Source organism: Corvus kubaryi, unplaced genomic scaffold (assembly GCF_017639235.1).
Source record: "Corvus kubaryi isolate FWS band 111438036 unplaced genomic scaffold, C.kubaryi_AGA036_p1.0 split1-37296, whole genome shotgun sequence".
Lineage (NCBI taxonomy): Eukaryota > Metazoa > Chordata > Aves > Passeriformes > Corvidae > Corvus > Corvus kubaryi.
Genome location: NW_024582075.1, coordinates 7222817 through 7244366, shown reverse-complemented (window position 1 = coordinate 7244366; position 21550 = coordinate 7222817). Strand labels below are relative to the sequence as shown.

General features: G+C 38.7%; 1 protein-coding gene across 2 annotated transcripts in view; it reads right to left on the bottom strand.

The window, feature by feature from the left end:
* Positions 1-666: 666 nt before the first annotated feature.
* Positions 667-21550, bottom strand: part of MCTP1 (multiple C2 and transmembrane domain containing 1) — a 235914-nt gene continuing 215030 nt past the window's right edge. For both annotated transcript variants that reach the window (XM_042012776.1, XM_042012781.1), the window contains exons 18-21: positions 10153-10262; positions 7241-7350; positions 3731-3828; positions 667-2672 (exon numbers count right to left, since the gene is read on the bottom strand). In XM_042012776.1, coding sequence (XP_041868710.1) covers positions 2601-2672; positions 3731-3828; positions 7241-7350; positions 10153-10262 — 390 coding nt within the window. In that variant the 3' untranslated portion in view covers positions 667-2600. The remainder of the gene's footprint in view (positions 2673-3730; positions 3829-7240; positions 7351-10152; positions 10263-21550) is intronic.

Genomic DNA, 21550 nt, shown 5'->3' with positions numbered 1-21550 from the left:
CAGTAAGAGCCTCTCAGGTTAATCAGCCTTGGTGGATTTTGAGTACTCTGACATCCAATCTAAATATGGACCCCAATTAAACTAATGATTTTCTGTGAACCCACATACAGTTGCAAAATTTTATTTTCTGAGAATAGAAACAATTTCATGATTGTGAGATGCCATATTCTTTTTTGATTGCTTATGAACAGACCAGTTGTTTTCGGAATAAAGCCTGCCAAATCTAACAGGTTAGAAATGGACTTCAGAATCAGTCTGGAAAAGGAAGATATGTTGGAATATTTATGGCATAAGGTAGGACTGGCTCTTTACAGAGGCCACTGAGCAGAGTAGACAAACTACAAGTAGTGAAAATGGGACAATTTTAAATTGTCTTGTTGTGGCAGGAGAATCATATTTAATCAATACGCATTCTTAGCCTTGCCTCTGTGCATTATATTTTCAGTGAGATCAATTCTGAGTGACTGAGGCATTTAAAAGGAGTTCACCATTTTTCAACAAACAGATGTTTTTCTCCCCTTGCCCCCTCCCCCTGCATGTTATGGAACTAAAAATACTGAAATCCTGCACACAGAAATATGATGTTTTCACTCGCCCATCAGAGCACTCATGGAAAAACAACAGTGCAGAATTTCAAAGACAGAGGCTTCATAATATCTAATAGAGTGATGCTTAGAAGTGTGTTTAATGCAGAAAACGTGCATAACCAGCTCAGCTATTACCACCGAAGTAGACATTTGAAATTGTGTACAAAAAAAAAGACAAGAAATCACACACAGCCTGGTGGGCAACGTTAAGAAGGTACAAGGCTTGCAGTGTATTAAAGAAATGTGCAAAACTGACAACAGGCAAGAAACATTCACATCTTGTTGAGTCACAAACTTGTCTCTTTTAAAACAAAATAGGCTGACCAGTGATTCTGATTTCATCAATAGTATGTTGCTCTTCAGGCAGGATACAGCCAAAAGTTTATGCAAGCTGCAAAATTAAACTCTTTTAAAGTCATGATGTGACAAGAGCTTATTTAGGCCCACAGATCTCTGCAGAGCAGTCATTTGATTTGCATTCTTTTAAGTATACAAACAGAAGAATCAAAATAACTGTCACATAAGAACTGGCTATCATCTTATCTGCAAAATAAAGAAATCCAGGATGATCCTTCATGAGCAATGCAGCTAACACATATTTCTTTGGACAAATACATATTCACATGTGCTTGCAAAGTATTTCTAAATAGACTTTTCAAAAAGTATTTTTAGAGTAGTGCAATATAACTTCATCTGCAATTGCAACCAGTGAGAGGTAATCCAGAGAGGACCTCAGCGCCCCTTGAGGATACAGTCCTGTGGCTCTCCCCTGGACAAAAAAATCCCCTTTAATGCCACTGGGAACTATAACGAGGAGCTGTGCACAGGTAGTCCCTCAGGAATGAGTCTCTGCTCACTGTGTGGGGAGCTGAGTGTGGAAGTCTGCATGCAGCTACCAGAATATATCCCCAAGTACTCGTTATGCAGTGGCCACTAAGACATTTGAAATGTAAATGTTTCTCATCTATGTTCCATGTAATTTATAAGATAATGCAGTTTCCATGCAGTAGGGAAAGATTGTATCGGAAGAACTGACATTATTAACTAAGGAAAAAACCCTGGGTATATCAGTTTCACCACAACTGCATTTTTTTCCTCTACACTGTATTTCACATTGATAACAGGTCATGTTATACCATAAAGCATATTAATATGATCTTGTGATTCGAATGGAAAACCTTTTCTGCAAGATATCCATATTAAAATAGTTATGTGCACAAAAAGTGTTCATAGCATGACACCCAAAGCAGTATGGAGTTAGTTCGACCCATTACAGCTAAACTATGTAATACAAATGAAGACTACTGGTACATGTAGAAAAATATGATAGGCAATCAGTTACAAACCTGGCAGTATTTCAAAACAGAGATTTTTAGGTCTTACAATGGAATGATAAAGACAGCAGGAACTGCTTTTGGGAGCTCCAGAAAGAGATTTGCACTTGGTGTTTCTCATCATCTTATAAGCAGCCCTACCACATAGAAAAATGTTGCACCAGGAGTTAACATCAGGGTCTGAAATTTAAAAAAATCTGCTAAAACTTAAGTGCAGTAGGCTCCACTAAATTGTATTTCTCTTTCAATATACAAAACATAGAAAATTGTAATGATGACTTACTGGATAAAAATATTAATGCTCACAAATAAAATCTGAGAAATTTCTGAGTCAGATTTAAAGTTACACATTTTGTAGGTTTAGTTGGCATGATTTGACTATCTCACTAATCTTTGACCACCAAGTAGCAGTATATATTCCCCTTTTTAGATTGACTTGTTTAATGCATTACATTGTTTCTAACAAGGCTTTCAAATGGCAAAACCCCTGCTTGAAACAAATGTCTTTACAATGAGAAATAGATCTTCCATGAGAAACACCTTTTAATACCATTTACAAAATCTCCCCACGAGATAGAAAAGCAAGATAAATAAAAAGCTTAGAGAAAGGAAACACTTCCTAGGCTTGCACTTTTATCTTCCCCTGGCAGATGCTGGTCTCCTCAACACATGAAGTTGGCTAGGCAGGATTGTTTTTCTTTCTCTTGCTCGGGCTGTGAGTAGGATCTTGTTTCAGTTCATGGTATTGCATCTGTTTAAATACAAAGTTCAGAAAGAAAGTTGTCAGGTGGCACTTCCTAGAAAAAAATAAAGATATAGGGTTTTTTCTGCCAGGGGATAAAAAGTAAAAAAAAAAGAAAACTTTCCCTCTAAAAATGACAGGATTTGCAGATGTGATTCACCAACAACAGAATGACAGATCTAGAATAAGAAGGAAAACCAACACCAGGAATATCCTGCCAGGACACAACACTGCATGCTGATGTAAACTTAGAAAAGACTACTTTTTTTCGTTTTCTCCATGAGCTCTAACAGACAATAAACATTATCATCTTGACCATGTTGGATACCATTCTTTGTAATGTTTCTTAAAAACTTGGTTATTTCCAAATGCCTACCACAGAGGGTATCAGATACACAGAGGGTATTTGCACCCATATCTCCTATTTATACCAGCTCTGAACTGAAACTAGAAATATGGGAAGTCTATAATGTTTGTGATACCAGATGTGATTTATGTGCTTGATGTTATCTTAAATCTTGCATGCTCTCTGGGGATTGTGTACTGCATCACAAAAGCATGTAATTCACAACCAGCTTTTTTTTTTTTAAAGACATTTATGAGCACAGTTGAACTGTGGCCACAGCAAAAGCTTTCACCCCAGGAAAGGAAAGGCTCTCAGAGTGCTGTCACATGACACTGGGCCATGCTGCCTGCCTCTTCCATTATTTGACCTTCCTGTTCGTTTTCTGCATGTCCTGAGAACCTCAGCTCCAGTGTTTCCTACACAGTGCCCTATCCCAGACAGATTTACATGGTGCTGGAGGCTGTTCAATACAAGCTCTAGCATCTGCTACCATCTCACAAATGCTTGTCCTTCTACTGATTGCTCCTATGGATCCTCAGGGGCACAACCAATGTAGGAACTTTTTTCTCACTGGAAAAAGACCAAGCAGTCTCCTTATGGTTCACGGACTATCCCCAGCTTCAGCTCACAATTTCTTTCTGCCAAAGAATACAATATTAAATCAAAATAACCACTTTAAAAATCTGTTAGGAAAAAAAACCCAGAAAAAATATATACACACCACTTGCACATCTGAGGGGACTCTGGATAGAAAGTCAAGTAGTTCGTTGTTATCAATTGCATATGGATTTCGAATCTTCTTTGTAAATTTATTGATGCCTGCAAAAGTGAAAGTTCAAATGTTACTATCATAAGATATAAGATATCAAAAAACACATACTTTTGGCAAAGTTTTAAAACAGATTTCAGGATCCATTTTGAAGCCTGACAGTAGCACCGAATGAATGCATGAATGAATGTATGAATTGTGACCTTGGGCTCTAAAGGTTGGACTCTGCTGCTGTGGTTCCCTGTTTCAAAATGCAAAAGTTCTAGGGACATTTTCAAATTCCTTTAATATATTATTTTTTTGAAAGTAATAGAAACTGTGATTATTATAAGGGAGTTGGGAAAGGTAGAGGCATAAAAAGTATTTAATTTCTGTAACAGAGAGGATAAGTAGAAATGGGCTTAATTGCAGGACAGAAGATTCAGAAGATTCAAGAAAAATATTTTTCATGCTAAGGACAATGAAACGTGGGAAGCAGTGAAGTCTGCATCATATGAAGGTTTTAGACGAGTTTGCACAAACCTTTGTCTGGGAATGACAGCTAGAGATGAGCTGATGGCAGTGCAGAGAAGAGAGGATATGTCTCCCTTAGACATCATGGTCTTATAATGCTTACTGACAATTAGTGTTCAGAAACACCAAGAAAAATTATCCACAAAATAATCAGAAACCAGCCTTTAAAATTAGACTTATTTTCTTACTATTACATACCCAGTCACGTTTATACACTTTGAGAACCTGGTTTGTGGGCTCTGGGAACACATGTCTAAAACATGGCAGGAACAGTGCAAACTGCATTGACTCGCATGTGAGCAGGAGACACCCAGGACACTATTAAAAATATGCCTTTCTGTGTAGTTTATCCAGGCTCTATCAGATATAACATAGTTTATCTTCCAAAACAGAGATTTTGGAAGATCAGATATATAAAACCTTTGGTGCCAATACTTTTCAGAAAGCCTCAGCAAGGATGTAAAGCCTTTGGACAGGGCATGCAAGATTCAGTGTTAGCAACACCCACAGCCTCCCACTGCATGAATCCTCAGTTCTGCAGTGTAGATAGAGGATGCTGCCCTCCCTTTATATGGTGATTGAATAGTGAGTGTTCAGAAGGAATATCTGAGGTTCAAACACCTTTGTTTAAGAAGACGTTTTGCATCAGCAAGTGACTGTGAAATTTAAGGTCAACACCACTGTTCACTGCACATGGCCACTGGACCACCTATGGGTGAATTCAGGTGGTATGATCTCACTTTTATCACATCTGATAAAGAAAAATACCAGTCAGCATGTGAAACCTTGAGAAAGAAAAAGCACTGCAGAGATGAGAGGGGATTGGTCTTTTCCAAGAGTTTGAAAATTTTCAGATTAAAACAATTATCTTTGAATTTTTTTCCACACAGACAGCTGTAGCTGTTACCAGGACTCCGCACTTCATCAAGTGGGATTAGGGTGGATCCACCCCACCTAACGCACCACATCTTCAAGGACCAGTCTCCACTGGGAGAGACACAGCCAGGAAAAAAATGGAGAATTTCTTGCTAGGGCAGGCTGAAAGGGGCAGTCCCTATGGATGCACAGAAGAAAGACAGCTATACAAAAGCTGAGACATAATACGGAGAAATTTTCATTTAAAACCTCTACCTTCCCAAGAACAAAATGGGCAGATGCTGCTACAGACCAGCTCAAACATTCCTACAGAAGTAAATCAGAAAAGAGAGATCAGTGGCTTCCACAGGCAGAATGGATTAATAAATATACCCAGGAGAGGCTAGAAACACGCAGTGATGGAGAAAACAGGTAGGTGTTTGGAATACTGAAGGTTTGAAGGAACAGCTGCTCAAAGCTATGCTCAGCACGACATGGCTCTGTGAGAATTCATTTCACCCTGAGGAGGTCTGGATTGTGGGAGCTGCAGCTGCACAGTACCTATCTGGTCTCCTGGCATCATGCAAGAGGAAAAGGTCCCTAAAGAAGGGATCCACGTACATTTGCTGAGTAAGAAGTCACCTAAACTGAAGTGCAGGAGAAAAACATGGAGTTGAAACCTGTAGTGAACAAAGGGCCTTGAAGTTGTATCTACATAGCCTATGTAACTTGAAGGCAGGGAGAGAAGAAAGGAAAAAAGTGCAAGGTGCATTTATAGTAATTTATGCTTACACTATCCATCCATGGTTTGGGAGCCTTGGGAGTTGAGACTCTGCCTTACCTGAAACAGACATTTCTGTGGGAGTGTGACACTTCCAGGGGTATGAGTCATGAGCTTTTCAAAGAACAGTTCTGGCTCTACAGTTATGTGGATCTTGAAGGGCTATTATAATCTCAGGTTATTGTATCAAACAAAGGGGATGTAAGAAAGCAAGATGTCAGACATGTCTGGAAAATGACAGAAAAAGAACACAGACAAATACTTCAAACTTCCTGTGTGTGTGCTAAAAGGAATGAAATTTTGGGAACAAACTAAGAGTTTGGGTTACACTTAAGTGATGCGTGGTATGGGGGAATAAGTAAAAGTCAAAGACAGGAAAAGAAAGGAAGCCCATCTGCTTGCTTTTGTTACTTCTGTAGAAACACTTTTGTATTTTGTTCATATCCTCTTTATTGCTTCAGCTATGATCATTTGAGAAAACATTCTAAGGAAATTACTAATATTGACTGATAAATAAAAAATAAATTCTTTGGAGTAAGTTCAATGATTTTATGCTGTCTCCTGAATTCAAAATTTTCCCACAAAAGTGTGATTGCTATTCTTTCTTCAGAAAGAAAATCTAGCCACTGATGTAACTGAGACTGTGCTCTTCATAAGTCTGTGCTACCGGGTAAGGGTACAGCTGCCGGTGTTGTAAGATGTATGAAAAGATGTACAAATGAAAACCTGGAGCATTACTTACAACAGATGTAGTAACAGCAGCTTTTTAAAATCAGTATAAAGAATAGATATAAAGACAAGTAGTGAAAGCTTGGATCAATCATAATTCCAGCCAGAGTTTCTGTTCATTATCAACCAGCCAAATACCACCTATTCCTTTCTGTCTATCTAAAGGTGACCCCTTAAACAGGTTTCTTGCTGCTACGTTTGCATATACTTTCACAAGATAAAGTACCACAGTAAAAAAGGCGTATTGTCCAAAATGCACTATATAGATTGAAATACCTCTATTTGTGTATAAGTGGTGAAAATAAATCAGAGTAATATCTAGACAAAGCTACACTTTGATATATGAAGAATCCTCATGGCTACATGTTTATAGTATGATTAAGTCTAGAATGCCAGCCAAGAAAAATGCATTTTGTAGGTGGACCTAAATATTTACACTGTCGCAATTTTTAACGAACCTGCCTATTTCCATCATGGGGTAGCTTTATGACCATAAATACCAAAAAAGCACTGTCAGGGTAAGTCATCCATTAAAAACCAGGTTTTTTTAAGTGGTACAGACAGTTTAAAAGAGTTTTACTTACCCCAGACAAGGACAATGTATCTCAGTGGAATGAAATACAGGATGATGGTGAACACAGAGAGGGCAACAATTGCCAGCCAGCTCAGGAATGGGACAGTCCAGTTGAATGTACTAAAGAAAAATTAACAAAAGTCAAAACTGTGGTCAGCCACCAGAGCCAATAAAAGAGCAAATAATGAGCAGGACAGTGGGAAAAGTGCCAGTTTCCACCAGGGAGAACAAACTGAGTCTACAAATGAATGCATGGATGCATTTGTCATTCATCGGGGAGAGCCTGGGCTTAGACCCACTGTCAGTGGAAATGAAAGGAGGTCCTGGCTTTGCCCACTCACCTGCTGAATTTCACCTCTCCTGCCCCAGCAGTGCACATCTGCCAAGCGAACCACTGCTCTGCTTTTCGGGAATCTCAGTATCAGCTAAATCTCAGTGCTAACCCCAGTTTCAGCCAACATCAGCCAACACCCACAGAGCTCCTTTCTCCCCAAATGTACTCACACAGGCAAACTATATTCCCTTCTCAACACCATGGCAGAGTAGGATACAATAGCTGGAAGAGTATTGCTAAGGATTTCTTGTTTTATCTCCTCCCTGTTTCACTGTAAGGACAGCATAAACAGTTAAAGGCTGAGCAGAGACTTTCCCCTCTGTCTGAGATATGGGTACACTCCTCAACCAGGTGCCTTCCTGTTTTGAGGGAAAAGGCAAGTTCATGGCTATGCAAAGCTGGAAACTTGTCCATTTGCTTAAGGAGGGGGCTAGGGGAAAAAAAGGAGGTGATAAAACAGTCAGTCATGAAGACAGGGAGAATGCAACAGCAGTGGTTGAGGGAAGAAATAAAACCCCTTTGGATGTAAAAAAAACCCAAACAACCAAAACAAACAAACAAAAACAAAAAAACAAAACCCAACAATAAAAAACCAAACCAAAACGAAAACAAACAAACAAAAAACCCAAAACCCCTAAAAAACGAAAGGTTATTTATCTATGAATAAAGGAAGAGAATTTCTAGGATCCCATCAGAGTTTCAGGACATTACCTTTCCAAAAAAAGTCACAGATAAAAACATCCTCCCTAAGGGTCCCAGACTCTATTATCTGATAAAACTCTGCTGGTCACCACATTCTGCAAAGGTGAGGTGTGAGAAAGGGAAAGTTAATAGATGATGAAACAGGGTGCTGTAGCTCTCCAACCCCTGTGTTCAGTGAAGAGAGAAAGACCAGATGATAATTTTATACATATGTCCCATAGGAATGTTGGTTAAGGGGAGCTTGGCTCAGTGGATTTGTTCCATGAAGGCACCACCATGTCAAAAGTGTTGCATGACATTTATCCAGAAGGAAAATGTGGCTTTGGCTCTAAATAGTCTCATGATACTCTTTAAAGTATTACTACTAACTACAATCTCAACCAATGCGATTACGTTATTTTGGCTTCTCTAGATGAATAATTGCAATTATCTGAATCGCAAGCCATATTTTTCATAATGAGCTCTGGCTCCCTGTGTTTATTTGTCTTCTTTTTTCCCTGGCAATTTTGACATGTCTCCACTAACATTATGTTAGTGTCACTTAGTGTAGGATCCCTCCCTTTATCCTCAGGGGACACCTGCTCTTTTCCCCTTTTCTGTATGCATTTGGGATGAACAGAAGGTTGAGGGTCTGCTCATGTTCCTGTGACTCGGCTTTGTGCAATGGATCACAGACACACCATGATGTGTGGGAGCACTGGCTCCTCACTTAGCAAACCTCCTTATGGGCTGTGTTAACACAGCATTTAGTACAGTTTTCCCATTATAGTTTTAGGAGCAAATTACAAAGATTTATAGTCTCACTCAGTCTACAAAATTCTGTAGCTCTCATCTGGTTATATAACAGAACAAACCCTACCTCCAAAATGCACAATTAGAACTACTTAATCATCAAGACAACTTCCACGAACAGCCTTCTGATAAAGGACTTTTTTCAGAGACTGGCTCATTTTTCTAACTGGAGAACTTGTGTGATACAATATGCTTGCACCTGCCTCTCCTGCTGTGAACACAGCCTGCCTGGAATTGTCCCTATGGGAACACTTTCCCAGGCTTTCGTATTAGGGACTTTACTCTTAAATGCAAAAATGGCAATCTCCTCTTCATCGAGACAGAGCAGGACCGTGTCAGAGATGATCCTCAGGATTCCTGCAGACTGACTTCACCCAAGGCATAGTTTTCCCAAAATTCACGTCCAAAAGTGAGTTAGGTAGTGGTGAGATGCTCTTGGCTTTCAAGGTGCAGAAAACCAAGTCAATCCTCTCCATGCTTTGCAGCTGACAGCTGGAAGGTGTCTTTCTGGAACCTGTCTGACCTCAAGTAATAAACTTTGTGTTGCTGTTCACTGACCATGCCAGAAATACACCAAACTTCCTGCAGTAAATCTCAGAACCTCTTTTTCTTAATGTTTAGATTTGCTGGCAATTTTTATATATCATGTATTAGGTGTTACAAATTAGGAATACTCTAAAGAAAAGGTTTTGCTGACTTACAAATACAACTTCCAGTGAGTGAACATACGTACATCCTTAGAATACAAAACCCCTACTCACTTCTGCTTATTTCCTTTATCAAAGCTGCATTTTTTATTATCACTTTTAAATAACTATGTCACAACAATATTCTCTTTTTGTTTTCCTTAAAAACATTAGTTCTGATTTTTGTCCCAGTTAATATAATTCTAAATTCCAGAATTAATATGACAGGATTTCCACTGACTGAGGGCCTCCATAAAGCAAAGTAAATATAGATGAGCTTGAACGATGGATCATCCAAAACTGGACTCCCTTGGAATAAGTAAGTAAAGGTTTAACATTTTGTACCTCTGCATGGAAAAGATGTTAAAGAATATTGGAGAGCAATCCAGCACCTGTGTCAGCACTTACTTCTTGATCCTTTCACCGAAGGAAGCTATTTCATCTAGGATATTCTGGACAGTGACACACACCTCCTGGATGGCATAAAGTCTATTCATAAATCCTTTTTTTTCACTGTCCTAAATAAAAGAAAAGGATTAGCTGAGTAAAAGAATTTTTGACTGTAGGAAAAGGATTGTGTAGTCATCAGGAATTGGTAAAACCTAGCAATAAGAAAATTATTCCTTGTCCTGTAAACAGTGCTTATTGCAGTATATATGGCTTGGTATAGAAGCTGAACTCCACGCAGTTTTGTTTGTCACTGCATTAGTTTCTAAACACATATTTGAATGAGCCAGGTCTCTAGGTTTTAAACTTGCTGAAGGTGCCAACCTTGTATGTTATGTGCTCTTTCAAGTGGTAAGAGTCATAAGGTAGAATAAAGACTGTTTGTTGAAATGCTGGGTTTTGAGCTGATGTAGGCAGAGGAAAATAAATTTCTGGAAGGCACTGAGCAAGAAAACAGAAAAACTCAGCTCCTATAGGGAGCTGTTCTTTTTTCCCCAAATATCTATCTCTAAACTCAGACAGGTTTGCAGCATCAAATCCACTAACAGTGGTGTGTTAGATGGGATTAAAATGAAGTATCACCATGGAAAAAAAAAAAAAAGTTTCTCTTAATTTTTTACAGACTACAGATAAGCCAAAAGGTTATGTTCAACATTTCCAAGCAGTTGATGCCATATTACCCTATCTAGTTTGAATACGATTGTTGTTTTCTGAAAATATGAAATTGAAAGAAAATCTTTTACTCTTAGGAAAATATTTCATTTAAAAAGTTCAACTTCTTGTCATCACAAACCACATGATACAACAATCTCTGTCATTGACTCTGAAGTTCAGCATCTAAGAAATACATGTTGCATTTAATTTTCCTTTTCTTCCCCTGATGCATAACTAGCAGACAGTATATTTATTCACTCATTTTGTTGACATTTTTGCTGTCTTAATAAATTAGATTGGAAGAAAACATCATTTATCATGTAATCATTTCAACAACACTGGTTCTGCAACGGTGTTGTCAAGATTACCTGTGAATATGTTTAAAAGTATTTAGTTAGAGAACACAGATTATCTAAAAAACAACTATGAAAGAAGCAGACAGAGAGAGATGGGAAAAATACTTCAGTGATTAAGTGTAATTTATAAACCAAGCACTTCAGACAAAGGAAAATCACCAGTTTTTCAGAATGGGAAAGACCTTAAATTCTCACAAAAGATTAATAATTATTGTATCACAAAGAAATATTTTTGTTTTCTGAGAATGACCATAATGGCTCAGAACCAGTTATATCAACTACATGCAGGGCTGCACAGCAACACAGAGACATTTATGTAAGTTATTTCCTTAATATTTACTGCATTTTTGAAGCCTTTGCAATGACACAATTATTCTCCTCAGGTATACAGCTTCTGAAGACGTGTATCATATATCTAGCATGCTTCATTTGTCAACAGGAAATAGGCACCTGCTCTATTCCTTCACGTAAAACACATACTTCCAGTATAATGTCTTCTTGTACAGCAGAAGTGAACAATAAGCCATACAGAAATCACAGGTATTTTTCTCCTTTCTAAATATGTATGGCCTTTACCTCTTCAGTTTTGTTTAAGAGATTCTGCCATCTATGTAAAGTTATTTTGATTTATAATTAACTTGTGTGAGAAAAGAATTATGTCACTGTAACAAAACCAGTACCCTTTGTGTCATATCCAGAACTCAGCTGGGGTTACATTCAAAGGTTCTGAGGCTGTTTTAATTTACAAATATCTTACAAGATAAATTTGTACCTCTATTCATGTCATGATTTAGGAATGGCACTCTCCAACTTAGTGCTCCCCCTGAGACTTTCCAAATCCTGCCGCTGCTCATTCACTCCCTCTCTCTCCCCACCCCAGTGGTGGGCTGGAGAGGAGAATTGGAGAATTGGGGGCACAAAAGATCACAGATGAGATAAAAACAATTTACTGGGAGCAATGAGATAAGGAAATGAACAGTAATAGCGTACAAAAGAGAGAGAGTGATTCACATGCAAAATGCTCACTGCAGAGCCCCATCCGACCGCAGCCACACCACCTGATGGCTCGGAGTCAGTGCCACACACTTACTCAACCAGAAGGAATCCCTCCTCCCCAGAAGAGAGTCCCTTTCCCCTGCCCCCAACAATGATGTGAGGGGGTACAGAATTACCTCCGGGTCCCAGCCATGCCCCCTCCTGGCAACTGCAAAAATTCCTCCTGTCCTAGCCGGAACCAGGACAATTCAAAAATATAGCAGTTTTAAATCATTTCCCACAAAATCCCTAAAGACAGAAGGAGAGAGAGAAAGGATCACTATTTCCAAACCACTTCACCTTCTTAGCTTAAAGGAAATTTGTTGACATACTCTGAGGCAGGATTAGACAAAACAGCACAGGAAAGAGGAAGCGGTCAGAAGGATCATGGCTCATCTTTGCTTAAACTATTCCCACATGTCCCAGAACTATTAACTGATTTTTATTTCCTGCTCCAAATATTTGTGTAAAAAATAAGCTGGTCTACGGGAAAACTGCACTTACTTTCTTCCAGCAAGATGCCGTGTTATCAAATACAATACACGAGCTACCTAGAGTATAAACCAAGGTTCACAATAATTAATTTTTCAAACACTACTGGCCTTTCCTTCCCAGAGAAAGATGGTGTGAGACACTGGAAGAGATTGCTGGCTTGAAACCTTTCAGGTGCATGTGTGGGAAAAGGGGCAAGACAAGCCTTGCCCTGGTGAGGTGGTGCATTGCTCCATCCACCCCACCCCCTAGAGCCTGGATCCCAGCCCCGCAGTGGCACGGTGGAGGCAATGTTCCATACCTGCCCCTGGAGCCCCTAACCCAGCCCCAGAGTAGCTACCAGACCAGACATCCCACCTGGGGGAAGGGCCCAGGAAAGCCAAAGCATACTCAAGCCAAGCACGAGGCAAGCTCACGTCTTGACCATTGGAACCATCAGTGGTAGTCATATTTGTTTTTTTCTGTATCTCTTGTCTTTCTCTTTGTTCTTTTTCTTCCAATTCCTTTGTCTTGAAGTCTAAGTAACTTAAAATCAGGTGGGTTGGAGTTTGTTAAGTTGAATGGACATGGAGCTTGCTAAGTTAATGCCTTGTGAAATGCTTTATGTTGATTCAATATTGCTTTAAACTTTTGCCAAAGTTCCCTGTTTTTCTGAAGTTTGCCAGTAAAGTTTTCGGTTTTGACTCTTGAGGTGTCGGTATTTCTCCTTTGCATCTGACTCTGGTTAAAAGAAAAAAACCAATCCGTAAGCCCCTTTAAGGGACTCTGCAAGTAAGTTCTGGGGCCTTAAAGATGGACGGTGACTGGAATCAATTTCATCACTTGCATGACTACAACTGCCAATTTTCTGGATGTAATTGTCATTTAAATACTAGATAAAATCTATAATACAAAGCTAACAAAGCTTAATACAAAGCTTTATTACTATTTCATTTGTGTCATTTATTTGTTTGCAATAGGCTTAATGTACCTGAAAAGCAAGAGATTTGCCAGGGGATGGTTTTGAGCACAAATGGTGTCTTGGGTTAGCATGATATTCTTTCAAGTTGCTTTCTCCTAATTCTTATCTCATGGAAGGTAAATAGTAATGAGTATTTTGGACCAAACCACTACAAACTGTGAAAGCAGAGTCAAATTGATGTTGATAGTATGACCTGAATTTAAAAAAGGAAATGAACCCAAAGTAAAGACTGAGACAATGTCCTCCTCCTCTTCCACAGGAAAATGTAGAATAAAGATGGATATACTGTTTGGTGAATAGTAGTACTTAATATTTACATACCGATTTTCAGCCAGAACTGTATTTTCCATTTGGTGAAACCAAAGCAGAAGAAGTAAATGACTGGCTCTAGACTATGTCAAGCTAATTTACATGAATCCCTAAATAAAATCCATGTTGTGTGAGTCTTTTTATTCAATAGACTGTGCTTCCAACACCATGACAAAATAGGATGATTTAGGAAAGGATTGTATCTGTAACCCCAAACCTCTCTCACCAAGTGAAAGTGCATTTAAAAACCAAACATTTAAAGTTACCAGAAAACCAGGAGAAATAAATAAGCCAGACTCAAAAGTAAACTCTGGTAAAGGTAGTGGGTTTAAGCCTGAAAAGAAAAAAAAAGAGTTTTAAATACAGAGAATAAAACTCAGAACATTTTATGGTGGATAACTGTCCTATTAGTAACTTCTAATCAGGAGAGAAAAGCACAGATCATAAAAACAGTGTAAAAGGAGAGTTCTGAGAATAGATGCAAATGTTGAAATTTTTCAAGATGCTTCCTGGGAAATCCAGGATGGATCTTCCAAAAACAACCCTCATTGCCCAAGCTGGTATGATAGAGTGCCTCTGCACACACCATAGCAACCAAGGCAAAGCCAGACTAACTTGTGATAGGCACAGAGAGCAGACACAAAGTCACCACTGATATGCCATTAGTGCTATGGTCTTCTCACTTGGCCACCAGAAGACACATAAACTCTTCCTTGCTTGTGTCATACTGGATTACCTGTTGTAAGGCCCCACTAAAAGGACTTTACAGTGGTTCTGGTACTCTAGGTTAGATACACAGGAGAAATACCAAACATATTCTCAAGAGGCCAAAACAAGACAAAAGTTTACTGGCAAACTTTAGAAAAATCAGAGAACTTTAGCGAAAGATTTAGTACAACATCCAATAAAGCACTTGCACATTAACTTGGCCCATCAAACTTAGCAAACTTTAAACTTGTTTGATGTTAAGTTACTTAAAACGTTCCAAGAAGAGGGAATTAGAAGAAGTGAGAAAGACAGAAACTATATAGAAAAGCACACATATAACTCTCAGCTTCTGGGTTCCAGCGGTGCTCAGATAGAAACTCCAAGACAGAAACTCCAAGAGCAGGTAGGGTAAAGACATATGCTGACATCCTGCTTGTCCTTAAATACCCCTTGGCCTTTGTGGGCCCTCCTCCCAGGTGGGTCATTTGGCTGGTCATCTGGCCACTCAGGAGCTGGCCTGGGGTAGAGTGGAGCCCTGGCTCAGGTGTGCCATGGTAGGCAGCTCTGCCAGGCTGGGATAGGTGGGGGTGTGGGGCAGTTCACTGCCTCACCAGGGCAAGGCCTGATCCTCTCCCCCACACACAAGCATCCCAAAACATCTCAAACATCAACTCTTCCAGGCTCTGTCACCTGTGGCCAAAAAAGCAAAAGTATAGCCCTGCTGCTATCAGTAACGAGCCCCTCTAATCAACCCCTGACTTTTAGTAACAAGCCAAAAAATCTCTATTGCTTAAACAGAAGAATACTACTTCTGTGAGAAAACTCTTCAGACTATTTCAACAAATAATTGGTGTCCAAAGTAGAGTCCATAAACAGGCACACACATCATCCCTCAGCAGGAGACTCAGCTATACACAGGACTCTAACACCATGGCAGACTTCCCTTCGTGGACTGATGAAATAGACACAGAAGTAGTTGGTAGTAAATGCATTAGTCCTCTACTAGCAGGAGTCATTAGTACTTCCCAGAAAAGCATGCAGACACAGAGTGTGAAATACTGACTTATGGTCTGGTCACTGCTCAAAACCCCACCTCAGTAGTTACCTTCGAAACCCTAACCATGGCTTTCTATGAAGCCCATGAAGAAGAAGACAGTAAGCCAACACTATTCTAGCTCTGGAGGCATTTGGTCTCCTTAAAGTCTTCTGAATCTCTATCAAAAGACCTCAGATCCAGTGATGGATACCCAGTTAAGTTTTTATTTTATCAAATTCTCAGGTAAATGGAAAGAGGACAGACAACCATGATGATATTGTTGTCTTAAAGCTGACTATGGAAGCAGGTCTTGAGGTAAAGCTGAATGGTGCACAGGATCTGCAAAGGTGCACGATGTGACCTGAGACTGGCCTCCTCATTACATCCTATAATGAACTGAGAGAGTCAGGTTATTTTAACTGTTCTTCCCCCTTGCAAGGCTATCACTCATGGAACAGCACAACCACATTATTATTCCCAATTCTTAAATTGAAAAAGTATGGGAAGACTGTTGAAGATATCAAAACTTTTCAGTGGGACCTTAATGGTTTAGAGGTTTCCATCCTTTAAGTAAGCCAGATTGTAACTCTTGAGACTTTCAGTTATTTTAAATAGTGACAGATAGCATGTCCAGCAGACAGGTACCTGCTGTTCTCTCCTCAGCATCAGAAAACTAGAAAACCTGTTTGGTACTCCTTCCACCCTGAAAAGGAACAGCAGGCTTCCAAAGCACTGGCACCATTTCACCTCAAACATTGAATCCCTGGGTTATGTAGATGAGCTTTTAAACTCTGGGCTTCAGCTTCGCCCATATTACTGGGCACCACATCTTCAGTGACCACAATTTTCAGACACTATCAGCTGTTTACAAATGCTCAATATGTCATCTTTAAAATCTACATGCTAGCATGTGTCTTTACATGTGCATGGTGATGAGATCTGAAAGTAATTGCTCATGCCTAAATGGAAATTGTGCTGAGGATTTTAAAATATGGAGAAAACCACATAATAATGAAGAGTAGGGTTTTACAGAGAGAAATTGTATTTGTGGTCATGATTATTAAAAAAAAAAGTAATAAACTGTTATTGTCTAGTAAGATTCCATATTTAAAACAGCAGATAGAAGGCACAACAGAAACTATATAAACATGTGGAGGAAAATACTGAAGACTCAGTAAAAAACTGTTAAAGACAGACTTGTTTCACCATTGCCCAGCCATTGATAAGACCTGCAGTTGAAGACCCGGTGTGATAATGGGCCACAATCATCCATTGATAATGGGCTGTCCATGATAGTGGGAATGAATGTGCCCTGCCATTAAAGGTGAGTGACCTGCAGGGCCAGCTAACTGGATATATCAGGTATCACTGGAATATCCTGTGAATACCGTGTCCATGGTCCCAAGCTGGAGTGAAACTGCCCAGTTGATGCCATAAAGCACCACTTAGCCTCTACACAAGGAATGCACAGGAAGTCTGACAAAGCTCTTCTCATGGACAAAGGCAGAAGGATCTTCACAGGATGACACAGATTCTTGGTGATTACCTTTCTTCCTTTCTGTAATTATTTGCTTTTTCCTACTTTTTAATTTTCTTTCTTGCTCTCTTCTTTGATAGTGAGTAAATGTGTATTAACATTTTGATTACCAACATTTGACCTCCTTTGTGTTTTAATCTCACTCTGGGTATAGTTGAATCCTGCTTCTCCCCATTTTTTCATCTTAGGATGCATTTCCAGATTGGGATAGACTCACTGCTTATGAAGACACCACACCTGTGAGCACAAATAACCTGCTCTTAGCTGTGGGGTTGGACTAAATGTCTCCAGAGGTCCCTTCCAACCCTAAGAATTTTGTGATTCTGTGTGAATATTACAACAATCTGTTCTTCCTCAAACATTACATTGAGAGTTGATAAAAATAATTTTGAACTTTCTGTGACTTTTTGGAAGTACCACCTATGTAATGAATTAAATTTTTTCATAGACTGCTGCAGTGCTAGAAGATAAAATTGGAGAGGGAAAGAGTCAAGAACTACAGTAACAATTCTAAAGAAAAAGAAGATATTGCAAGCTTTCCACAGAGTAAAGAAATAATACTGAATGGCAAGTATGTAAATTATGTTTTAATTGAGGTTTTTTTACTAGTGCTCTTTGTTTTCTCATTCTCCCAATCACATTCCACAGTGTTGCCCGGTGCTTTTTAAATATGGTCCTTCCTGATCTCTCCTTCAGTGCACATCTGGATACTGTAAAGACAGCACTCCAGATAAAAGACACAAACATGGAGGCAATAGAGCCCGTTTATAGAGCAACGGGCCATTTCACCAAAGGACCATCTAGTGGGGAGAGACAAAAACTTAAATTTTCCTTGCATGATACCTTTTTGAGGTATGCTAAACCTGAGGTGTTCATTTCATACATACTCTAAGCAATTATATTACTTGAAAAGGGTGAAAGCTTGTTTGTTCATGGTGACAGATTCAGGAGCAAAAAGTCAACAATGCCAAATTTTGCTGCACCTTTCTTCCCTTATTCTGGAAGGAAACTCATAGAACTAAGGCATTGGGGTGATTAGAATACACACAATGAATCTGCTTAAGGCTAAGGTTTCAAATACCTGAAATTCTTCTTTCAGATGTCTGTTTCTTCACCCCTTTGACTATGCTTAAAGAAGGAAAGAGAGAATATCTTACTTTACCTGAGTCGGAACAACGCTGGAGCTTGACAGTGATCTCATTAATAGCCCTTTTGTATCCAGCCACATCAATGTAATCCAACAGAGGCTAACACAGAAACCTTCATATATTGTGCATCAGTTGTTTCCAATAGTTAATTTAGTCAGAATACAGTCCTGGTATTCTACTAAAGAACAAACTTTGGCCATGATTTTCCAGTTGAATTTGTAAATTCAAGTGGTTCTAATGTGTTTACCCTATGCTGAATGCAAAACTGCAATTAATAAGGTGCTCATTAATGCAGCTCTTCAAATTCTGTTACACAAATGTGAGGGATGACGACAGAAGAGTTAAATCTCAAGGGTCTAATAATCCTCAAAGCATAAGCAAGAAGCCTGCTAATTTTATTGGAAAGAGTAATTTTAAATAAGAAGAACCTTGATATGCAAGACCTTGGAAGAACAATGGAATGAAAACAAGACATACTAGCTAGTATAAGATTTCTGCATGCAGGTAGGGATGAAAGAGACAGAGAAACCAGAAAGGGAATGGTGAAAGACTGAGGTTAGAAAAGCATCTGAATTGTTGAGATGCTTATCTAAATCACACACAGACTTTTTTGTGGTCCACTCATTATAAGAGGCTCATCAAAATAATACAGTACTCTGTTTTGAAAGTTAAAACTACCCTGAAAATTTATCTTTACAGCTGTCACTAATCGATATGCAGGGAATTGATCTGCAGCAGTACTGTTGGAGTTAGTAATTTAAAATTTCAGTTACAGTTCTGAAATACATTTTTTTGAATGTAGCAGAAGTAAAAGTTAATTTGATATTTTAGTGTATGTAGAGTGTAATTTTCATTTTCTCCTTGCAAATATTACAATGATATACATGCTTTTGCACAAAGGACAAGACTGAGTATTCAAGATTACCTTCTTACTACCTGGGCTAAGACACTTCTCTCTGCATCAAACTCTGCATTTAGATTTAGATTTAGATTTACTGTCTCTGGGAGTTTTCCAGTCCTGTGTTGACAGGATATTGTGATTTTAGAACCCTTAATAAGTCATGCACCTGAACAAACGCTCTATCGTTTCTCTCTCAGACTCCCCACTATTAACAACATCTTTAGGTCAACTACAGAAAAAAATAATTTTGTATTTCAAAATTCATGTCATCACACCTTGGACTGCCAATGTTTTCAGTTCACAGGAATCACAAGAAATTCCTTCCCCTAAAATGTCCTTACCCAAATTAGCACAGATAGATTTGGTGTGAAATTGCCTGGGCCTGGTCAAGCAGACCACTGAGCAGAGGACTACAGAAATGTCTTTATTGTTGGTATTTGCTGCGCAAATAGTGCTCCTTTGGAATAACTAATCCAAACTTTTTAATGTCTGTTTTAGAGTTCAGTGATTTAACTCAATCACTATGGCAAGTTGCAATGGGAAAAGACAAACAAAACCATTTTCTTGGGGACACTATTTGTAAAGAGCAACTGCACAGAAAGATAAAATTCTTAGCTAAGTGTTGCTTCCATACCCTGAGGTCCAGAGAGCCCAGACAGCCTACAGCCGTTGAAGAAAAAACCCTAAAATCTTAAACACTTTATTGCCGTCAAGTGATCAATCAGTAGGAATATGATCTGGAAAAGAAAAACATTACACTCAGCTAAACCAGCAAATGTAGATTATCTGAAATACTTAATTCTAAACATGAACCTATAGCAATGAAGATGAAAACAGTAGTATGTGAGATCTGCTTGGCATTCATTGCATGAGTTGAATGTTTAATGGAAGTCATCTTGAAAGCACTTTGGGATTGAAAAGGACGGTCAAGAGAACCATGAACATTCAAAATCAAAAAGAACAATTCCATGATCATGATCACTGGTTCTGTTGCTTTAGCTCAGAAGAAATACTACAATGTCTAGAACAGGAAAGACTACATGATGTCCCAAAGATGGTGAATATATAAATACACATTTCAAACAACAGGTACAGTTATCCAGGAAATCTACCAAATTAGTAAATTGAAGAAAGAAAGAAAACAAGCCATTCAAACCCAGTCCTTTTTCACATAATCCTCCTGGATAAGCATTCAAACTCTGCTTTTGGAAAATTACATAGTGTAGAAAAACAGTTTGGCATTTGAGGCAAAGCAATACAAAATGGAAGAAAACAGCAGCATCTAGAAAATAACCCTGCATATATTCTGGTGGTACAGTGGGCAAGGAATGATGAGTGAACCAAGAATTCTAGTCTTTTTTTGAGAAAATCTTGAGAAAAGCCTGAAAAGGCTCTACTGCCCATTTTCTGTCTATGTTTACTTCACTGAAATCAGAAAAAAAAGCTGCAAAAGCAAACAAAATAAGAAAACCAAACCCACCCCCCCCAAAAAAAGCCCAACAAAAAATCCAATCCAACCCAACCCAAAAAAGCACACAAAAACACAAAAAGGCCCCCCCCAATCCCAAACAGACGCACCAAAAAAAACCACAAAAAAGAAAAAAAACAAACCACAAACCAAATCCCAACCCTTTTAATTTATTAGGAGTTACAGAGATTTTGGAAAATATCTAAATCTGAGCTATCTAGTGAAGATGGGGTGGTATAATTAATATGCAAAAATCACAATAAAGGGTAATTTGTAACAATGTTACTTTAATGTTTGCCTACTGCAATAGTCTGTTCTATATTCATTCTACATATACTTCAGCATGCTAATTTCTCAGAAGTAAAAAAGCACCTATTTATGTTGGACCACAGTAAATCACACTCTGGCTGAAAACTGAGAGAGGTGCTTACATTCTGGTGATGTACGGCAGACTACAACATCAGAACGAAAAAGAGTAGCTCAAAGGCATTTATTTACTCAAATGTCTACTCTTCTTTACAGAAAAACAAGTATTTGTATCTTAGGGAAAGGCTTTGACTGTGCACTGCATGTATGTATCTGTTACTTTACAAGAAAAGATGCAGAAAAATCTACCAGCTTATCTTCAGTTACTTTAAGTGAATTTCATTTTAGAATTGAATAATAAGACTTGCTTACTTGAACTAATAATGAATGGAGACACTGTAGAAGGAAAAAGGACAACAAAATGTTGTTAAAATTGAATACAAAATCC